This window comes from Rhinopithecus bieti, unplaced genomic scaffold (assembly GCF_001698545.2).
Source record: "Rhinopithecus bieti isolate Rb0 unplaced genomic scaffold, ASM169854v2 scaffold_20777, whole genome shotgun sequence".
Lineage (NCBI taxonomy): Eukaryota > Metazoa > Chordata > Mammalia > Primates > Cercopithecidae > Rhinopithecus > Rhinopithecus bieti.
The window spans coordinates 372,264-389,456 of record NW_016810099.1 but is presented as its reverse complement, the minus strand read 5'-3'; the positions used below and the strand labels follow the sequence as shown (position 1 = coordinate 389,456).

General features: G+C 47.3%; 1 protein-coding gene across 1 annotated transcript in view; it reads right to left on the bottom strand.

The window, feature by feature from the left end:
- Nucleotides 1–17,193, bottom strand: part of MICAL3 (microtubule associated monooxygenase, calponin and LIM domain containing 3) — a 234,449-nt gene that overhangs the window by 92,774 nt on the left and 124,482 nt on the right. Inside the window, 11 exon segments of the mRNA XM_017891328.1 lie at nt 1–99; nt 3,063–3,146; nt 4,688–4,861; nt 6,058–6,120; nt 6,211–6,323; nt 7,937–8,133; nt 10,703–10,850; nt 13,038–13,134; nt 14,559–14,685; nt 15,513–15,628; nt 15,992–16,249. Of these exon segments, the coding sequence (XP_017746817.1) occupies nt 1–99; nt 3,063–3,146; nt 4,688–4,861; nt 6,058–6,120; nt 6,211–6,323; nt 7,937–8,133; nt 10,703–10,850; nt 13,038–13,134; nt 14,559–14,685; nt 15,513–15,628; nt 15,992–16,249 (1,476 nt within the window).

Sequence of the window (17,193 nt, the reverse complement as noted above, 5' to 3'; positions counted from 1 at the left end):
CTGCTGGCTGCCATGCGCCCGACAGGGAGGTGGAGTAGGGGAAGGAGACAGGGTGATCACTTTTTTGGGGCAGGTCCGAGAACACTCCTTTTCCCGTTGCTTTTACACCAACAGACACAAACAGAGAGAACATTATTCAAATAGTGGCCACATGGAGGCTGGTTCTGGGAGGACTGAAGGGCGTTTGTCAGAAGCACCCCAGGGAGGCCTTTCCTTGCCCCTCCATCCTCAGAGGGCAGCCCAGTGGTCTCCCATGGGCCCCCAGGTGGGATGTGCACCCTCTGCTAGGCACAGCCACAGAGGTGATCTGCGGGACTGGGGAGAACCAGCAGCGCAGCACCTTCCAGGTGCCAGGGAACAACAGTTTTCTCAGGGAAGCCGGGGATATAAGAAATAGGCTTGTTGATGAGTAGAGAGAAAGGGCAAACAGGCCAACCACCAAGAGGGGACACAGAGACCCCCTCTCAAGGGCTTGGTCATGTGCATCCAATACAGCGAAGCAGCAGCCTCTTCAGGGCACAGCTGTGACAGTGGCTGGCACTGCTGCCCTCCCCTCAGTCCCTGCACTCACGGAGGCTCAGAGGGCTTCAGGAAACTAACAAGGAAATGCAAGAAAGGCAGGAGCATTATATCAAAATTAAAGGTGTCTCACTAACATTCAAATGCCATATACACATCCCTGGCTTTTCCCTCATTCTGCCCCCTCCACTGTATTCCCTTCAAGAGTCTGTCTACAATTTACAAAGCCCCAAAGTCCCTGGTATTTGAGAAACAACCACACATTCCCAGGCCTCTCGGGTATCTTCCAGGGAAACTCTCATCTCCCTGTGCCCAGGGCAGCATGCAGGGAGCGGGGGAACAGGGAAGCCACGAGGCCTGGGGAAACAGCCCCGTACTCGCTCAGAGCTCCCATGACAATCTACTTCCAAACTAGGGCTGGTTAACGCACAGAGCTTGCCTTCAGGATGTGTTTCTCAGATCAAAAGGCAAAAGGATGGGGAAGGGAAGAGCCACAGTGCTTACAAAGGAAGGAAATGAAGGGAAGCCACTGGCAGGCTGAGCTGCTAGTATTTTCCCTCTTCCATACGATGACCTAGGCTGAAGGTGGCCCTTCTGTCAACTCAGCTATCACTACCCTGCCAGGCAATGCCCTCCTGCCTCTGAACCACCTCCAGAGAAGCATTATGAGTCACAATGGGGTGCTGGCAGTCAGCCCCGCTTCCTGAAGGGAGATATGGAGGGCCAGCCATGGGAGGCATCAGACGCAGGGCCTGGGTACCACTGGGGTTCCTCTGTCCCAGGTTTCTGCAAGTATCTGACACTGCAACTCCAACTCTTTCAGGAGATAAATTTAGAAGGCCCAAATTCATGATTCAGAGCTGGGAAAGTTCTATGTGAATACTATACATTTCACATGGACATAAGAACTGTGAGTTTTGGTTCATAGTGCTACTTCCCTGCCACCTGGTAAATTCGCAGATCCCTACTGGATATCCCCTAAGGTATCAAAGAACCTAACGGGGTTCTCACCGCTAACGATTTCTCACCAATCAGGTCTCATTTATACATCCGCCCAGCTACTGTCTCCAATTGTAATCTCTGGTGCCCATCCCACAGAACCTGCGTTTGACTTTCATGGTTCTGTTCCACTGCCCATACAGCCTGCCAGTCTCCTATTCTGCCATGACCATACTGACTCAGGTGACAAGTTGCGCTGGCAGGGACTACCAACATTCTCCAGGGAGCATGCTTCCAGCGGCCCTCAGCACCATTCCAGCCACAGCCACCCATTCCCCCCACTTGCCTGCGTTACTCCTGATCTTCCTCTCCCTCTGCTCCTCCCACCTCAGGCACCTGTTATGAATACTGTAAGAGGTTTTGGAATCCAATTTAGAGTACACTTTCCCCTTCAACAGATTCTCAACTAAATATCATCTTTCAAATCATATCTTCCACCTAGACATCAAGGCAAAGGTTAAGAAAATGAAATGCAAGTAAATTTCCAATTAGATTTTTCAGAAGACCTCCCTCATGCACAGAGAAAGGGTGAATTTGTCTTCTGTTGTGAGTTTGGACATTGCTCCCAAAATTCCAACTCAGCCTTTTGGGCCCTGTTTTTAACGTGCTATGTTACAAAAGAATGGTTAGAAAGGAACGTTTTTGCCGAAATGTAACTTAAATAAAACCCAACTCACCACCCCTCAGCATCTCCTGACAATAAAGTCACTTTACAGCACAGGAGGCTGGGGAGACCGACTACGGAAGGCGCTGATGGCATCCAGGGCCAGCTCATGGCCCTCTCAGCATCTCAGCAGACCTAAATGATATCAGACTACAAGGCAGCCAACCCTGGCTCCACTTGAGAGCAGGGACTTGCTCATCTGGGACATGGAGGAACCACAGTCAGGGCTCCCAATTCCTCTGCTGGGTTTTCTCTTAGAAAGTGCACGCCATCACCTGCCCTATTCTGTACCACTTAGGATACGCAGTTTTCCAGGAGATCCTGCCAAGGTTTTAGTGAAAATTTCCAAAAACATTGATTTAAATGTAGAGAGAACACCAATAAAACATCCAGGAATACTTTCACCCAGGATTTAAAACAAACACAAACTCATAGTTCCAGACTATTTTCCTGGATAACATTTTCCCATTTAAAAGGCTCCACGCCCCAATTCTCAGGCTTGACATACTCAGAATTCTCTCTCCCAGGGTCACGAGGAGACATGCTGGAAAAAAGTCAGCTTGAGACAAATGGACAACAGCAAACCCAAGAGCTCGGGTACCCCAGGTGAGCCGCCTACCACACCGCTTCAGCGAGTTTCAAACCAAATCAACAGTCTCCCTGTTAACGCTTTCTCAAATCCCCAGGAGTTACATAAATCATGCAGTCAATCAGTCCTGCCTGTTCAATGTTTTCCCAAAGCTACTACTCGAATGAGCAGAGACATCCGGCCCTCATGAGCTAGGATTCCAGAGCACAGGCCTGAACCCTGGCTGGCTCAGGAGGCGGGTGGGAAGGCCTGGAGAGACAGCACCCATCCTGGCCCTGGCAGTTCCTTTACCTGTTTCCACTGCGGGGTGGGGGCAGGGCGAACCTGCCCAGGCAGGCAGCAGGACGGCTGGCTGGCCCCACGCTCTTGTGTTAGCTGGGACACACAGGCCAAGTGTGGGTGGGGACAGGACATGGAGACAAAACAAAATAAAAGTACATTAAGGTGGGAGAAGAACAGAAAGAACTCACAGGGAACAGCCCCACACCTGTGAACTGTGGGGAAGAGGGAGGATTCATTCTTAGAAAGTGACACTTCTGAAGCAAAGCAAACAGCCTCCCCCAAACCAAAAGCAAATGCAAAAGAACAGAAAAAGGAAAACAGAAGCTGTAATATGCATCATCTCTTTTCCAAGCTAAATGTTCTCTGAGTCGAAACCACTAATTCTGATTTGGAAAACTAATACTCCCATCCAAAATGAAGAAAGCAACCTTCTCTTAGAGGCAACCTTCCTCTAATGGGCAGCTTTCCAGCCTTCCCAAGGCAGGGGAACCTGGGGCTGCCAGAGCCTCCAGACAACCTCAACTGTTCATCAATGAATATCATCACCTTTTCTGTGAGCCACAGCATGAAAAGACTGGCGTGCAAAGACTAGATGTGGCAGGTAGTTAATAATGGCCAGACTCCAAGCAAAGCTGCTTCCACCCATCTGGTCCATAGGAAGAATGGCTGATGGGCATGGAGAAGACAAAGAGAGTGAAGGGAAATTCAGAAAAGGGGCCGCTGCCCTCTGGCTGCTCTCTCCAGTTATCATGGAGATTTATGAGACACTTTCAGTGTGAATCTCCAAAATCCCAGCCCCACCTCTTGTAAGAAGTCAAAGTGACTTTTAGACAAGCAAGGGGAGAGACACACCCTAACAAAGACACCCCAAGCCACAAGCTGCTGCCATGCACTCTCATGCATGGTGTGTGGGAGTGCCACTTAGCACTCAGTGCTCATATTCCTAGGAAAATATCCCGGGAAACAGCTGCAACACACAAAAGAAGCTTTATCATAAGAACGTTTATCTCTGTATCTTATCATGAAAGATGAGAAACAACTCGAACATCCAACACTAGAGCAACAGCTAAGAGAAGCCTGATGCCCACACATTCTAGAAGGTGCTTGTAAAGAGTCAGGGACAACATGGGAATGCCTAAGGTGAAATGAAAAAAGGAGAATTGAAAAGTATATGTTAAGAATGACCTTATCTACAAAAACAAGAATACACTGAAAAAAAAGACCAGAAAGAAGGGCAGAAAATATTAATTAATAGAATCACAGGTGGCTTCATTACCTTTACTGTACTTCTCAGCATGTTCCTCAGTAAGTGTGTACTTCTCTAAATTTAAATATATCTGCAAACGTGCACAGATGTACAGGTATATGAATACAGATTGTTTTACACCCCTCTGCTGATTCTTGTCAGGGGACAACCCGGGTCGGAATGCTGAGGACAGAGTGACCCTCAGAGCCTGAAGCAAGCAGATAAAGGGCTCTTCTCTGCTGCAGTCAGGCAAGGGAAAGCCAGACGCCCGTCTTAAGCCCGTGAACCCCAGGGTCTGTGACACAGCCCATCTCAATGGACAGAAAAGATCCCCCCTTCTTGTGTGGCCTGACCACATCGGTGTGGGTGAGGCACGGGTTGGGTTTACCTGTCTCCGTGTGCCGACGGACTGTGCGGGTGCATTCTCTTCAAATTTGGCCAGCAGCTGGGTCGCCATGTACTTCACTTTGTTCTGGTTCCCAACGGCAACGTCCATCCTCCTGTCTGTCAGAGTGCTCACCAGGGTCGGTCTTTCTCCTCTATGGCCCCGGGGAGCTTCCTCCTGGTCAATACCAACCCCAAAGAACCCGACACTGTGACAGGAGGCTCCCCCCATGTCCCTCCCTCACAGAAGTGTGCTCAGGACCTGGCACGGGGGCTAGTGGTCTGGCTCAGCTCTCAAAGCTCCCGTGTCCACAAGCGGACAGCAAGTCTCAAGCTAGTGCCATATAAAGAGTACCGGGACCTGGCTGGGCGCGGTGGCTCAGGCCTGTAATCCCAGCACTTTGGGAGGCCGAGGCGGGTGGATCACTTAAGTCAGGAGTTTGAGACCAGCCTGGTTAGCATGGTGAAACCCCATCTCTACTAAAAATACAAAAATTAGCAGGACATGGTGGTACACATCTGTAATCCCAGCTACTTGGGAGGCTGAGGCATGAGAATCGCTTGAACACTGAAGGTGGAGGCTGCAGTGAGCCGAGATTGCACCACTGCACTCCAGCCTGGGTAATACAGCCAAACTCTGTCTCAAAATAAATAAATAAACAAACAAACAAACAAATAAATAAATAAATAATTTACAAAAATTAGCTGGGTGTGGTGGCACATACCTGTAATCCCAGCTACTTGGGAAGCTGAGGCAGGAGCACTGCTTGAACCCAAACCCAGGAAGTGGAGGTTGCAGTGAGCCCAGATCACGCCATTATACTCCAGCCTGGGCAAAGCCAAGCAAGACTCTGTCTCAAAAAAAAAAAAAAAAAAAGAAAAAAGAAAAAAGAAAAGAGGCCCGGGCGTGGTGGCTCAAGCCTGGTAATCCCAGCACTTTGGGAGGCTGAGACGGGCGGATCACGAGGTCAGGAGAATCGGACCATTCCTGGCTAACATCGGTGAAACCCTCCCGTCTTACTAAAAACACAAAAAACAGCCGGGCGAGGTGGGGCGCGTGCCTGTAGTCCCAGCTACTCGGGAGGCTGAGGCAGGAAGAATGGGTGTAAACCTCGGGAGGCAGAGCTTGCACGTGAGCTGAGATCCGCCATATGGCATCCAGCCCAAGGCCACAGAGGAGACTACCATGCTCAAAAAAACACGCACAAAAAAAAAAAAAAAAAAAAAGAATAAAAGAAAGAGAAAAGCCCAGCAGAAATTCTCATAAAGGATGAATAGTAAAAGACCTGGCAATACCATTGTGGAAATGAAGGATTTTAACCAAAAAGGGCTATTCCACATGACCATTCTAGCAATTCCCCAAGTGAATCTCACCTCCTCTGATTGACTGGTCTTTCTCCTCTTCCCAGCACCATCCAAGTCCTTTTCCTTTTTATCCTGTACCAAGGGAGAAGGGAAACTGCATTATTCTAGCCACACATACCTTGCCATTAGCTTTGCAGCTGGTCGAGAGACTCCTGCACATACCTTGGGAGAACGCTTTCGAGAGATGGTCTGGCCAAGTTTGCTTAGGAAGGAGATAGGGGATCTGGTGCTGGCTATCAGGACTGCTTTCTCCTCAGCATTTAGGTCCAAGGTGTCTGGGAACAGAAACCAGAGATGTTCAAGCACAGCCCTTGAGGGCACCGCAAAATCCCAACCAAAACTACTCTCCCTTATGGATGGTTCGCAGAGCCTCAGAAAGGTCTAAAGGTTCACCAGCTATGAAAACACGTGGCCTCAGCAGGAAACTCCACGGAGGAAATGCATACTTGGGTATGGACACTGAGCCTTCTTTTTTTCATCCACATCAACAAAAATGACTCTTCTTCCCAATCTACTTCAGTTACCAAAACCTGAACTTTTGCTTTTCAGAAGTTAGAAGCTGACTGTGATTGTGAGTTACAGCAGAGTACTGAAGGCTCGTTTTTGTGATAAAAATTTCAGGACACAGACAGACAGGGAGGGAGAGAGAAAAGCAGAGAGGCGATAAACTCAGGGTTCCTGGTTTTAGTGTATGGAGATGCCACGCTCTGAGCTGCACACAGAGAGGGGTGGCACTGAATGGGTACATCAGTGTTAGAGCTGTGGCTTTCTGTTGTAAGAATGGCACGGCTAACCAGGAAAAGCCACAGATCCCTACAAGAATACATGGGCTGGAAAGTACTAGAAGGTGGTAACACAAGTTTCTTGGATTTCAATGTTTCATTAATAACAACAGTAATTTTTAAAATAGTCATTAATTCATAGTAAATCACTAACATTTATTAAGTACTTCCACTGGCCGAACATCCTTCTTGGCACATCACAATGTAATTATACATATTATCCCCATTTTACACCCATTATCCCATTTTACAAGACAGGTTGACAGAAAGTGAGACACAGGAAAATTTAGTAACTTGCCTAAGGCCAAGAGTGGAAGCCTGGGATACTGTAAATCCAGGTCAGACCCCACAGCCAACACTCTAGCCTCATGCTACACTTACTCTAAGCGACAATTAATGACAACAGGAATATTTTTTGTAGCACTATGAGAGTCTGAGGCAGCAAGCTGAGGGCCAAGCAAAGACTTTTGGGAAGTGCTAAGAGGTAGGAGTAGAAAGAAGCCAGAGAAGGCACAGTGACAGGAGAAAGAAGGGGGACAAGTGTGGTTCAGGATCACAGACATGGAGGAGACGAGAGAATTCCAAGAAAAGGGACATCGTTCTCTGGCGCCCAACAATGCAGAAAAGCAAGTGCGTGAGAGACGGGAACTGAGAAAAGAGTTAGGAGGTGGGAATCCTCCTCACTGGGGAACAGCTGCGGTAGTGCAGTATGAAGAGAAGCTGGATTATAACCTGTTACGAAGTTTGGGCCGTGCAGAAGCAGAGGCCACAAGCACAAACCACTTCTTCAAAAAGGCTGGCTCTGAGAACACAAGCACTAGAAGGTGGTGGAGTCATGGAAAAAGACTTGGTACAGGAACGATTTCTGCATTTTTATAAATGCAGCAAGAAAGATTTGGGAAAGAATGAGGGGTTGAGAACATACTACTAGAGAAGGGAAAAATAATGAAGCAAAGCTCCAGAGATTTCTCTGACAGCTAACTGGTAAAAACACAGAGTAACTTTGTGTTTGGTAGCACTGCTGCGGGACAGTCGAGAGGAAGGAAGGAATAGCCGGGCCACAGCACAGCAGCGGGGGCCGTGCAGCAGCTCCTCCCAGGCCTTACCACTAGAGGGGAGGGAGTCCTTAAACATCTCGTAGAACTGAGTCAGGTACATCACCATGGACAGCTTATCGGGCTCCCCCACGGAGGCCATTTCTTTGCCTGTCATGATGGGAGAAATGCCCAACTCCTTCTCAGCAATGTCAAAGGCCAGTTGGTTATTCTTCTCCACATTTTGCTCATCCAAAGAATCAAAATCTCTGAGAAACAGGACAAGGAAAACGTATCAAGATAGGCTGACTGTCCTTAAACAGAAACACCATATCCTGGAGTCATCGTCCTTTCTCTATTTTTAGGTAAAATCCAGGGTGCTGTGCATCATGGACATCTGAGGACAAACCTGTTTTATATCACCTCTTGTTCTTTTCTTTTACTAAGGAAAAGCAAAGTAACCTCAGGAAATGATGAAAGGTTTACCCACCAAAGGAAAATAAAGGGAAAAGTCGAAAAACTACTCTCATTTTTCTGGTAACACAAATTTACTACTAAAATGTGAGCTTGAGAATAGGAACTGGCTGGGCACAGTGGTTCACACCTGTGATCCCAACATTTTGGAAGGGTGAGGCAGCAGAATTGCTTGAGCCCAGGAGCTCAATTTAAATTAAAAATTTAATTCAAATTAAAAATTAGCTAGGCATGGTGGCATGTGCCTATAGTCCTAGCTAAGTGGGAGGCTGAGGCAGGAGAATCACTTGAGCCTGCAAGTTCAAGGTTGCAATGAGCTATGACTGTGCCACTGCCCTCTATCCCGAGAAATAGGGCGGGACCCTGTCTCTAAAAATAAAAATAAAAAGTAATAGGAACTATCTTATCTTTAACATATTTTGATCCTTGCATATGGCCCGTCCATATTAAACTAATGTGAAAACATGCTACATCTCTTATTTGGATCAGATTACCCCTACAGGCGTGGGACTGTCACCCACCATGGCCCTTAGACCCGACGAGCTGTTAAGGTACTAAATCAGCTCTGATAAATCTTAGCCTTCTCCTGGAGGGGAAATTCCAAAATCCTCCTCAAAAAATTTTTCCATTGCTAAGTTTCCTATTTAGATTAATGGCCATTTCCTACTGGGTTTAAGCCTCTTGCTTTTCAGAAGACTGATCGCATTCTTCTTTACATGACTTCAGGCTAACCCAGCAGCCCTTATTCTGTGTTAACCTAGGACCCCACAGCATTTTCCACTTTCTCAAACTCCCCCTCACTGTAGGTTCAGCCTCTGAAACTATGACCCCACTGCTGCTGAACAGTGCCGCGCTGTCTCTGTGCTGCTTTGCCTTCCTAGAAGACGGTCCCCTAATCTTCTCCCGGTGCCCCTCCACCCCCACCTGCTAGGCTCCCTCAACCACTTCTGCCTGTTCCATTCGGAACACAGCTGACTCACCTACCCATCCTCTGCCACTGATTACAATCTTTCCCAAGCTGCTCTTCCTTGCCCCACCCCCTTTCTTTGGTGGGAGTGAATAAGCCCTATTCTTAACTTACTTGTTATCAACTTCTGGGTGAGCTAAGTGACAGGAGCAGCAGAGGTCACTTACCTCCATCCAAGCACACCAGAAATCCCCATTGGTAATCCACACTGCACAAGGCTATTTTTACCAGCTCTTGCCTCGTCAGTTTATAGCCATCATATAAATAGCAACTGTATCTTGCAGGATTCTTTAAGCAATCATTAAACAAAACAAACAGAAACTGGCCTCTTAAGTGGACCTCATGATGGAAAGGACAGGAAACCAAAATAACGCAACATGCTCTGCTTCTGAATCCTTCTGTCTGGCTTCCGTGGTAACAAATGCCGATGGGGGAACCTGAGTGTGCTGGCCCCCACAGCTGACCTGGGGTCACCCTAGAGTGCTGATTCTGTAGACAGGTGAGTGGAGAATGGCCAAAGGAGATGTCACTGGGATAGGTGGTTAGGACAACAGAGTATGTCTGTAAAAAATGCAGTCTTTAACACAGAGAAAATACCAATGAACCATCATGAATTGGTTAAGTGTTCATGATGTTTTGCTTTGTTAGTAGTGACACATTTGCCTTGAGCTGGCCAAATGTTCTAGCCAGGTTTCCCTTGTGACCCACAGAATTTGAGAAATAGCTAGGTCGGGTGCGGTGGCTCACGCCTGTAATCCCAGCACTTTGGGAGGCCGAGGTGGGTGGATCACGAGGTCAGGAGATCGAGACCATCCTGGCTAACATGGAGAAACCCCGTCTCTACTAAAAATACAAAAAATTAGCTGGGCGTGGTGGCGGGTGCCTATAGTCCCAGCTACTCCAGAGGCTGAGGCAGGAGAATGGCATGAACCCGGGAGGTGGAGCTTGAAGTGAGCCGAGATGGCGCCACTGCACTCCAGCTTGGAGGACAAAGCGAGACTCCGTCTCAAAAAAAAAAAAAAAGATTTTGAGAGATAGCTGGCCGAAACGAAGAGTTCAATCGGGGTCAATAAACAGAGTTTTCCTCTGTGTGAAGCTAACAGGCCCAGGTGGGTGTCCAAACCAGTTTTGACTTATCAGTGTTTTTTCAAACTCAGCTATAGGAGTGCAAAAGGCTTATTGGAAAAAAATAAAAATAAAAATCATTCTTGGGTTGAGCTATATAATACATGACATACAGAGTTTCAAATACAGTGAAATCAAAATCACTGCCTTCTAGAGAAAGTATCATACTATGAACCTCATTCTAGGAAAAAGGACAAAATGTTACTTGATAACAGAGTGGTCTGACATCCTTGGGGAATATTAAAAAAACACACAGTTTGATCACAACTTACATCAGGTCCGGGCGGTATCTATGGATAATTGCACAAAGGGCCAAGCCACTTTTCCAAGACATGGTGAGATCTGTCACGTTTACCCCTGCATAGCCATCTGTCTGCCTCTGGCACCAACCCAGCAGTTTGCTTGAACGAGCTACAGACTCTAAAACAACAAAACACATTATTCTTGGAGGTGTGGTCACCTGGTAACGCTGACAGAGAATCCTCTTTGCAGGACACATGTCCACTTTGAAAAATTACTGTGGCTAGGGACAAAACAGTCAACACTAGTTTCCATTCAAAGAAAACAGGAACAAGGTTATGCAAATGGTATCATGACAGTGAATTCTAAGAAAAGAAACTACTAGTTTATCCAGACTCTAAGGTCAGTGTCCACCCCGCAGCACCCTGAGGGACCACAGCCTGACAGCCGCAGCCCGCTGTCCCTGCGGCACTGAGGTGGAGGAGCGCCACCTACTGTGTGGCCAGCCTGGCTTGCAGCAGCTCTGAGTTCCCAGGTAGTCACCGGCACCTGGCTGAGGAAGCCTTCCCCCTCCAAAGTAGCACTGGGAAAAGGAGAGGAGAAAAGGCTCCATCCTATAGGGTGGCACATTCAACCCAAAGCACCAGGTCCTGCCCCTGCACTTCCAAGGCACTGTGTAACTTGCCAAGAGAATAAGCCCTGCAGGGCTCTGCTGACAACACCGGGGCCCCAGATCAGACAGTCCCCGAAAGGAGCCTGGCACCTCGTACTATGAATTCTCAACCCTGAAAAACTGAATAGGCAAACACATGTGCTGGGATGCTTTTTACGGTTCATTGAAATGTCTTCTAAAACCTGAACAGCCTCTTTAAAAATCCTACTATTAATCACATCAGAAGAGCTCTGATACGGGCCATTCAAGAGAATCTATGAACTATTTATATCCAAGAAAGTCTGTTCCCTCACCGAGGGCAACTGAAGTTTGTACTAAGTCATTTAGTAATTTGTGAACACAAGATAAAAACCACGTATCATGAAAATCCTGTTTCATTTAGGTTTTTCACCATGAAAATGTATTCTGCAATAACACATAAAACCACTTTCTGGTGCCATCTCTTGGCTCAGAAATGAGCTTTTACTCAGATCTGTCTCCTATGTGTATATCCAACCATCCAATATGTAATAGGCAACTTCAATATTCCAGGCTCTAAAATAAAAACAGTGAATAAAGATACACTCTCTGCTTTCAAAGAGAAGACGCTCCAGTGGAGAAAAATGCAAATGTTTCCGACTGCCTGCTGGCCCTCACATCCACCCTGGCATCCCAATGGCACATCAAATTCACAATGTCCAAATGACTCAACCCTCTCAGCCCTCCCTCTGCCTTGCCTACACTGATATAGCACCATCTACAAACACCCACCTCTTGCCCCACAAGGCGATCAGCTGGCCCTGCCCATCGATTTCACCTCCTTACCATTCTCTCTCACATAACCAACAATGGGAATGACCATCCACCAGAGGCCTGGCACTCATGATCACAATGTGAGGTAGACACTGCTGCCCCCACGTCACAGACAGGGAAACCAAAGTTCAGAGCTATTCAATCACCTCTTCGAGGCCGCACAATTCACCAATGGCAAAGCTTGGCCTGGGACTCAGTTGCATCTGGCCCAAAGTCTGAGGTCTCCTCCACTACCTCCTCCCTTCTTCATCCTCAGCATCAGGGCCTTCACCACCTTCAGCCTGACCATGGCTATGTCTTTCGACCTGGTCTCCCTGCCTCTGGCACTTCCCTCCTCCATCCCCTCTCACGTGTGGCTGACCAGGTGTGCTCATGTCATTCTCTTTCAAAAAAGTCTTCAGGGCCTTCAATACGTACAAAATCTGGAGTGGTCCTCACCTGTCACTGAATCCTGGCAATGTTGCAGGACCCAGCCAAAGACTTCTTCCACAAAGTCTTCCCCCAAAACCTTAGCTCTCACACTCTCTCCTCTCTCCCCTCTGCCCAGCATCTGTATCTGGTTTCTCTCTATGCTCTCATAACACCTCAGGCCAAGGTAATTCTGTGTGATGGAGACCTGTCTTGTGCATTGCAGGATGTTTAGCAACATCCCTGGCTCCTGACCACTCCCTGGCTCCTGCCCACTCGAGGCCAGGAGTACCTACTCCCAATCATGACAATCAAAAATGTCCCCACACAACTACCAAGTATCCCCTGGAAGGCAAAATCACCCCTGGTTGAGAGCCACTGTCTCAGACAGTACTTCAGCCAAGGCCTCGGACCGCACCTTATGGCTTGGTGAATGAGTACAGACTTCTCTGAAGGGGCTGCCTGCATTTTAAAAAGCCACCGCCAGAACTCACCATTGCGAGTCAATTTGGGGGTGGTTCGGGAATTCACCAGGCTCTCCATTTCCAGGTGAATATCTTTTGTTTCGCCAGTATCATATAAATGGCGCACCTGGCAGAAATTTACAAAGTCAAACAGAAGGAAAATCAAATATCAAGTAACAAATTCCTACCTAAGAAAAGAATGGCTGAAAGGAAAGTCTGGGATAGCAGGCTGGGCAAAGTCCAGACAGAAGCTAGGATGATGACCTTTAAATCCTTTATGAAATAAGGTGGGGTTGAAGAAAAACAAATACATTTTAACTACGGGACTTTGGGCTACAAATCAGCTACACACAGGGCGGGGTGCGGTGGCTCACGTCTATAATCCCTACACTTGGGGAGGCCGAGGACAGCAGACTGCTTAAGGCCAGGAGTTTGAGACCAGTCTGGGAAACACAGGGAGGCCTCGTCTCTACAAAAAACTTAAAAATTAGCTGTAGTCCCAGCTACCTGGGAGGCTGAAGTAGGAGCATCACTCGAGACCAGGAAGTCAAAGCTTCAGTGAGCCGAGATAGTGCCACCACACCCAGAGAGCCTGGGCAACAAAGCAAGACCCTGTCTTAAAAAAAAAAAGAAAAAAATGAGTTACTCGGCCATGGAGGTCCCTCAAAGAGTCTTGGTTGGACTAATGACGGACGTTGCCTCTTAACAGAAGGCTCCCTCTAAGAGTCTCGGTTGGACTAATGACACTGCCTCTAACAGGAGGCCTAAAGGTGGAAACTTCAAGTAGAAGGTGAACAGAAAATTACATCAGGGGCTGGGCGCAGTGGGCAGATCACGAGGTCAGGAGTTCAAGACCAGCCTGACCAACACAGTGAAACCCTGTCTCTACTAAAAATGCAAAAATTAGCCAGGTGTGGTGGTGGGTGCCTGTAATCTCAGCTACTTGGGAGGCTGAGGCAGGAGAATTGCTTGAACCCAGGAAGCGGAGGCTGCAGTGAGCCAAGATCGCGCCACCTCACTCCAACCTGGGTGACAGAGCGAGAGTCCGTCTCAAAAAAAAAAAAAAAAAAAAAAAAAAAAAAATTACACTAGAACAAATTCTTTCAAGTGAACAAACTCTTTTGTCCTCACAATAATCCTTTGAGTAGTCAGGGATTATTATTCCCATTTTTCAGGTAAAGAAATTGAGGCTCAGAGAATGTAAGTCACGGGTGACTGGCAGCAACAACACAGGTGGAAGTTACCTCTCATCACTACGGGGCGAGTGCTCTTCCTTACAATAAGAATTTGAATTAGGAAACGTGGCATAAAGGCCTGGATTCTTATCACATTTGATTTTCTCCAAGTCATTTAACAACTCTATGCCTTAGCTCTCAATCTGTTAATGCAAAATAGTATCTACTTCTACCAATTCAGAGAGACATCTATCTGGATTACTAAAAAAGCATCCTTGTATGTGTGGTATTAATAGGTGCACGCATCTCAATAGATCAGCATTCTCATCAGTCCTGCAGATGGGCCCAGATGTAAATGCTGACAGGAAGGTCTCACCTGGCTTGGCCGGAGGAAGTTGACGTTGATATTGGGATACCGAGTGACTGGGTCGATACTGTACTGGCTGAAGTTCTTACTCACATTCTCAGGGGTGGTCTGAGGCAGCAACCTATAAATACTTTCCCTGCAATAACACAGCAATATACTCTGAGTCGGGACCAGCACCATGAACATCTCCCTCGTTTCATGGTAATTCTGACAGCCCAGCAAGTCACCTGACATGCCCGACAAATCCTCATCCTTGACTAGTCTTCTTGGGCCCTACGTCAGCCCCTGCTCCCCACACCCACTCGCAGTGATTCCATGGGAACCGACCGGGTAAGAGCCGAGGAGAGAGAGCAGGCACAACACCGTCAGTGCCCACAGACGCTGCCTCCAACTCAAAAGGCCACACATTTACTCTTTTATTTTTTCAAGCATGCCAATATTTACTTCAATTTTAAAGATAATCAACACAAAAAAAGAATTATCACTGTATTTAGTCAGAATACCTTAAATAAGAGACAAAATAAAGTGATATCAACTTCCAATTTCATCCGGGAAATCTTGTCTCACAATTATTCTGGTCAAGGCATTAGTTCCTTATCAGAAGGCAAATCATAGGATTTTATTGCATTTGCAAAATCTGCTTCAACATAACCCATTTAGGGGTTTGAGAAACATTTATAAGCAGTTTGGCATTTTTCCTCTGAATTCAAAGCTACTTTTAATTTCTTCTCTGTCAGTAAGAAATTTATCTTGGAAAGGAGTAAGAGAAGACTTAGTCCAGGAGACTCATCTTTAGGTTTCTATGATTTTATGAAATCCTATCTCGCCTTTCCTCTTTTCCATGAAAACATCTTTAATTAAGAAAGCAGAAAGAGAAGGAAGAACTTGCACTCTGCCTGAAGAGTAAACCACTCCTTCTTCCCAGTTTTCTCATGAAAGGAACCCCGGATTACTTCCCATTACCTCTCTGCCAGCACTTCCAAAGGGCTTGTTCCTAGAGACCAACTTCGGACCATCCAGGCAGAGTCCATGGCAGCAAGAAAGCCCCGGGCTATTCCTGTTCCCATTGGCCAGAAAGGCTGTAAATAAGACATAAAACAAAGAATTAAAAAATAAAACACCTTTCAAAACAGGAAAAATAAACTAGGGAACAAAGAGTTTGCTGTTGACAGTAGCGTTTGGCAACTGTTTCAATAACAAACTGCTCTGCTTCCCCGACTGGTAGGGAGCAAGTCAAAAAAGGTGCAGAATTTCCATTCATACTTAATAAGCCTGGGCTCCCAGTGGCCTGTAGCGCTCCCCTACTTCCTGGTGTGACTCCTGCAGGGGGTTTACCTGTGCTGTACAACACTGCAGACGCTCATTCCAAGACCTAGGATGCCCAGATTCACTCCTAATTATTCCTGCCCCCACCACAGAGCGCTGCCATGCTTAGCACTCACCTCTAGGAGGCTGTCCCCGACCAGAGCCACTAGTAACTGGTGTCCGTTTTGCTCCCGCACCAAGGCAGCGTTCTCGGAGGCATACATACAAGTGAAGTCAAACATGGCCACGTCGGGCTGCCCATAGTGATTGATGGCAAAATCCAGAGACGGCAGCTGCTGTTGGGTGGAGAAGTCTGCCGCCTCCCTGGCATAGCTGAGCAGAGCCTCCTGGTCCACATTTTCCCGGGAAAGCAGGAGCTCTGTGTCGGCGTAGTCCTGTCTCCAGAGAAAGAGGAGGGTAGGGATGGAGAAGCCCTGGCACGGGGCCAGAACCATCCTATATGACCCAGGGCCACAGCTTATCCTTCCCCCTAAAGTGACTCCACATTCCAAAACCAAAACTTTCAAGCCTGTAATCCCAGCACTTTGGGAGGCCGAGACGGGTGGATCACGAGGTCAGGAGATCGAGACCATCCTGGGTAACCTGGTGAAATCCCATCTCTACTAAAAAAATACAAAAAAATTAGCCAGGCTTGGTGGCGGGCGCCTGCAGTCCCAGCTACTCGGGAGGCTGAGGCAGGAGAATGGCGTGAACCTAGGAGGCGGAGCTTGCAGTGAGCCGAGATCGTGCCACCGCACTCCAGCCTGGGCGACAGAGTGAGACTCCTTCTCAAAAAAAAAAAATAAAACAAAACAAAAAAACAAAACCAAAACTTTTATACCATTAAAAGGGGCAAGGGGAAAGGCAGCCAGGCACAATGGCCCACAGCTGTAATCCCAGCACTTTGGGAGGCTGGGGCGGGCAGATCACTTGAGGACATGAGTTCGAGACCTGCCTGGTCAACATGGCGAAACCCCGTCTCTACTAAAAATATAAAAATCAGCCAGGCATGGTGACGTGTGCCGGTAACCTCAGCTACTTGGGAAGCTGAGGCAGGAGAATTGCTTGAGCCTGGGAGGCAGAGGTTGCAGTGAGCCAAGATAGCACCACTGCACTCCAGCCTGGATGACACAGTAAGACTCCATCTCAAAAAAAAAAAAGGATGCTTTAGCCGAATCTCCTACATTTTGATATGTGTCTTTTAATTATCCTATGGCTCATATATTTTAAATTTTTTCCTTATGATTTGTTCTTTGATTCATAGATTATGTGTATGTCGTATTTAATGTTCAGATAATTTAGGATTTTTAAGATACCTGTTAGATTTAGTCACACCATT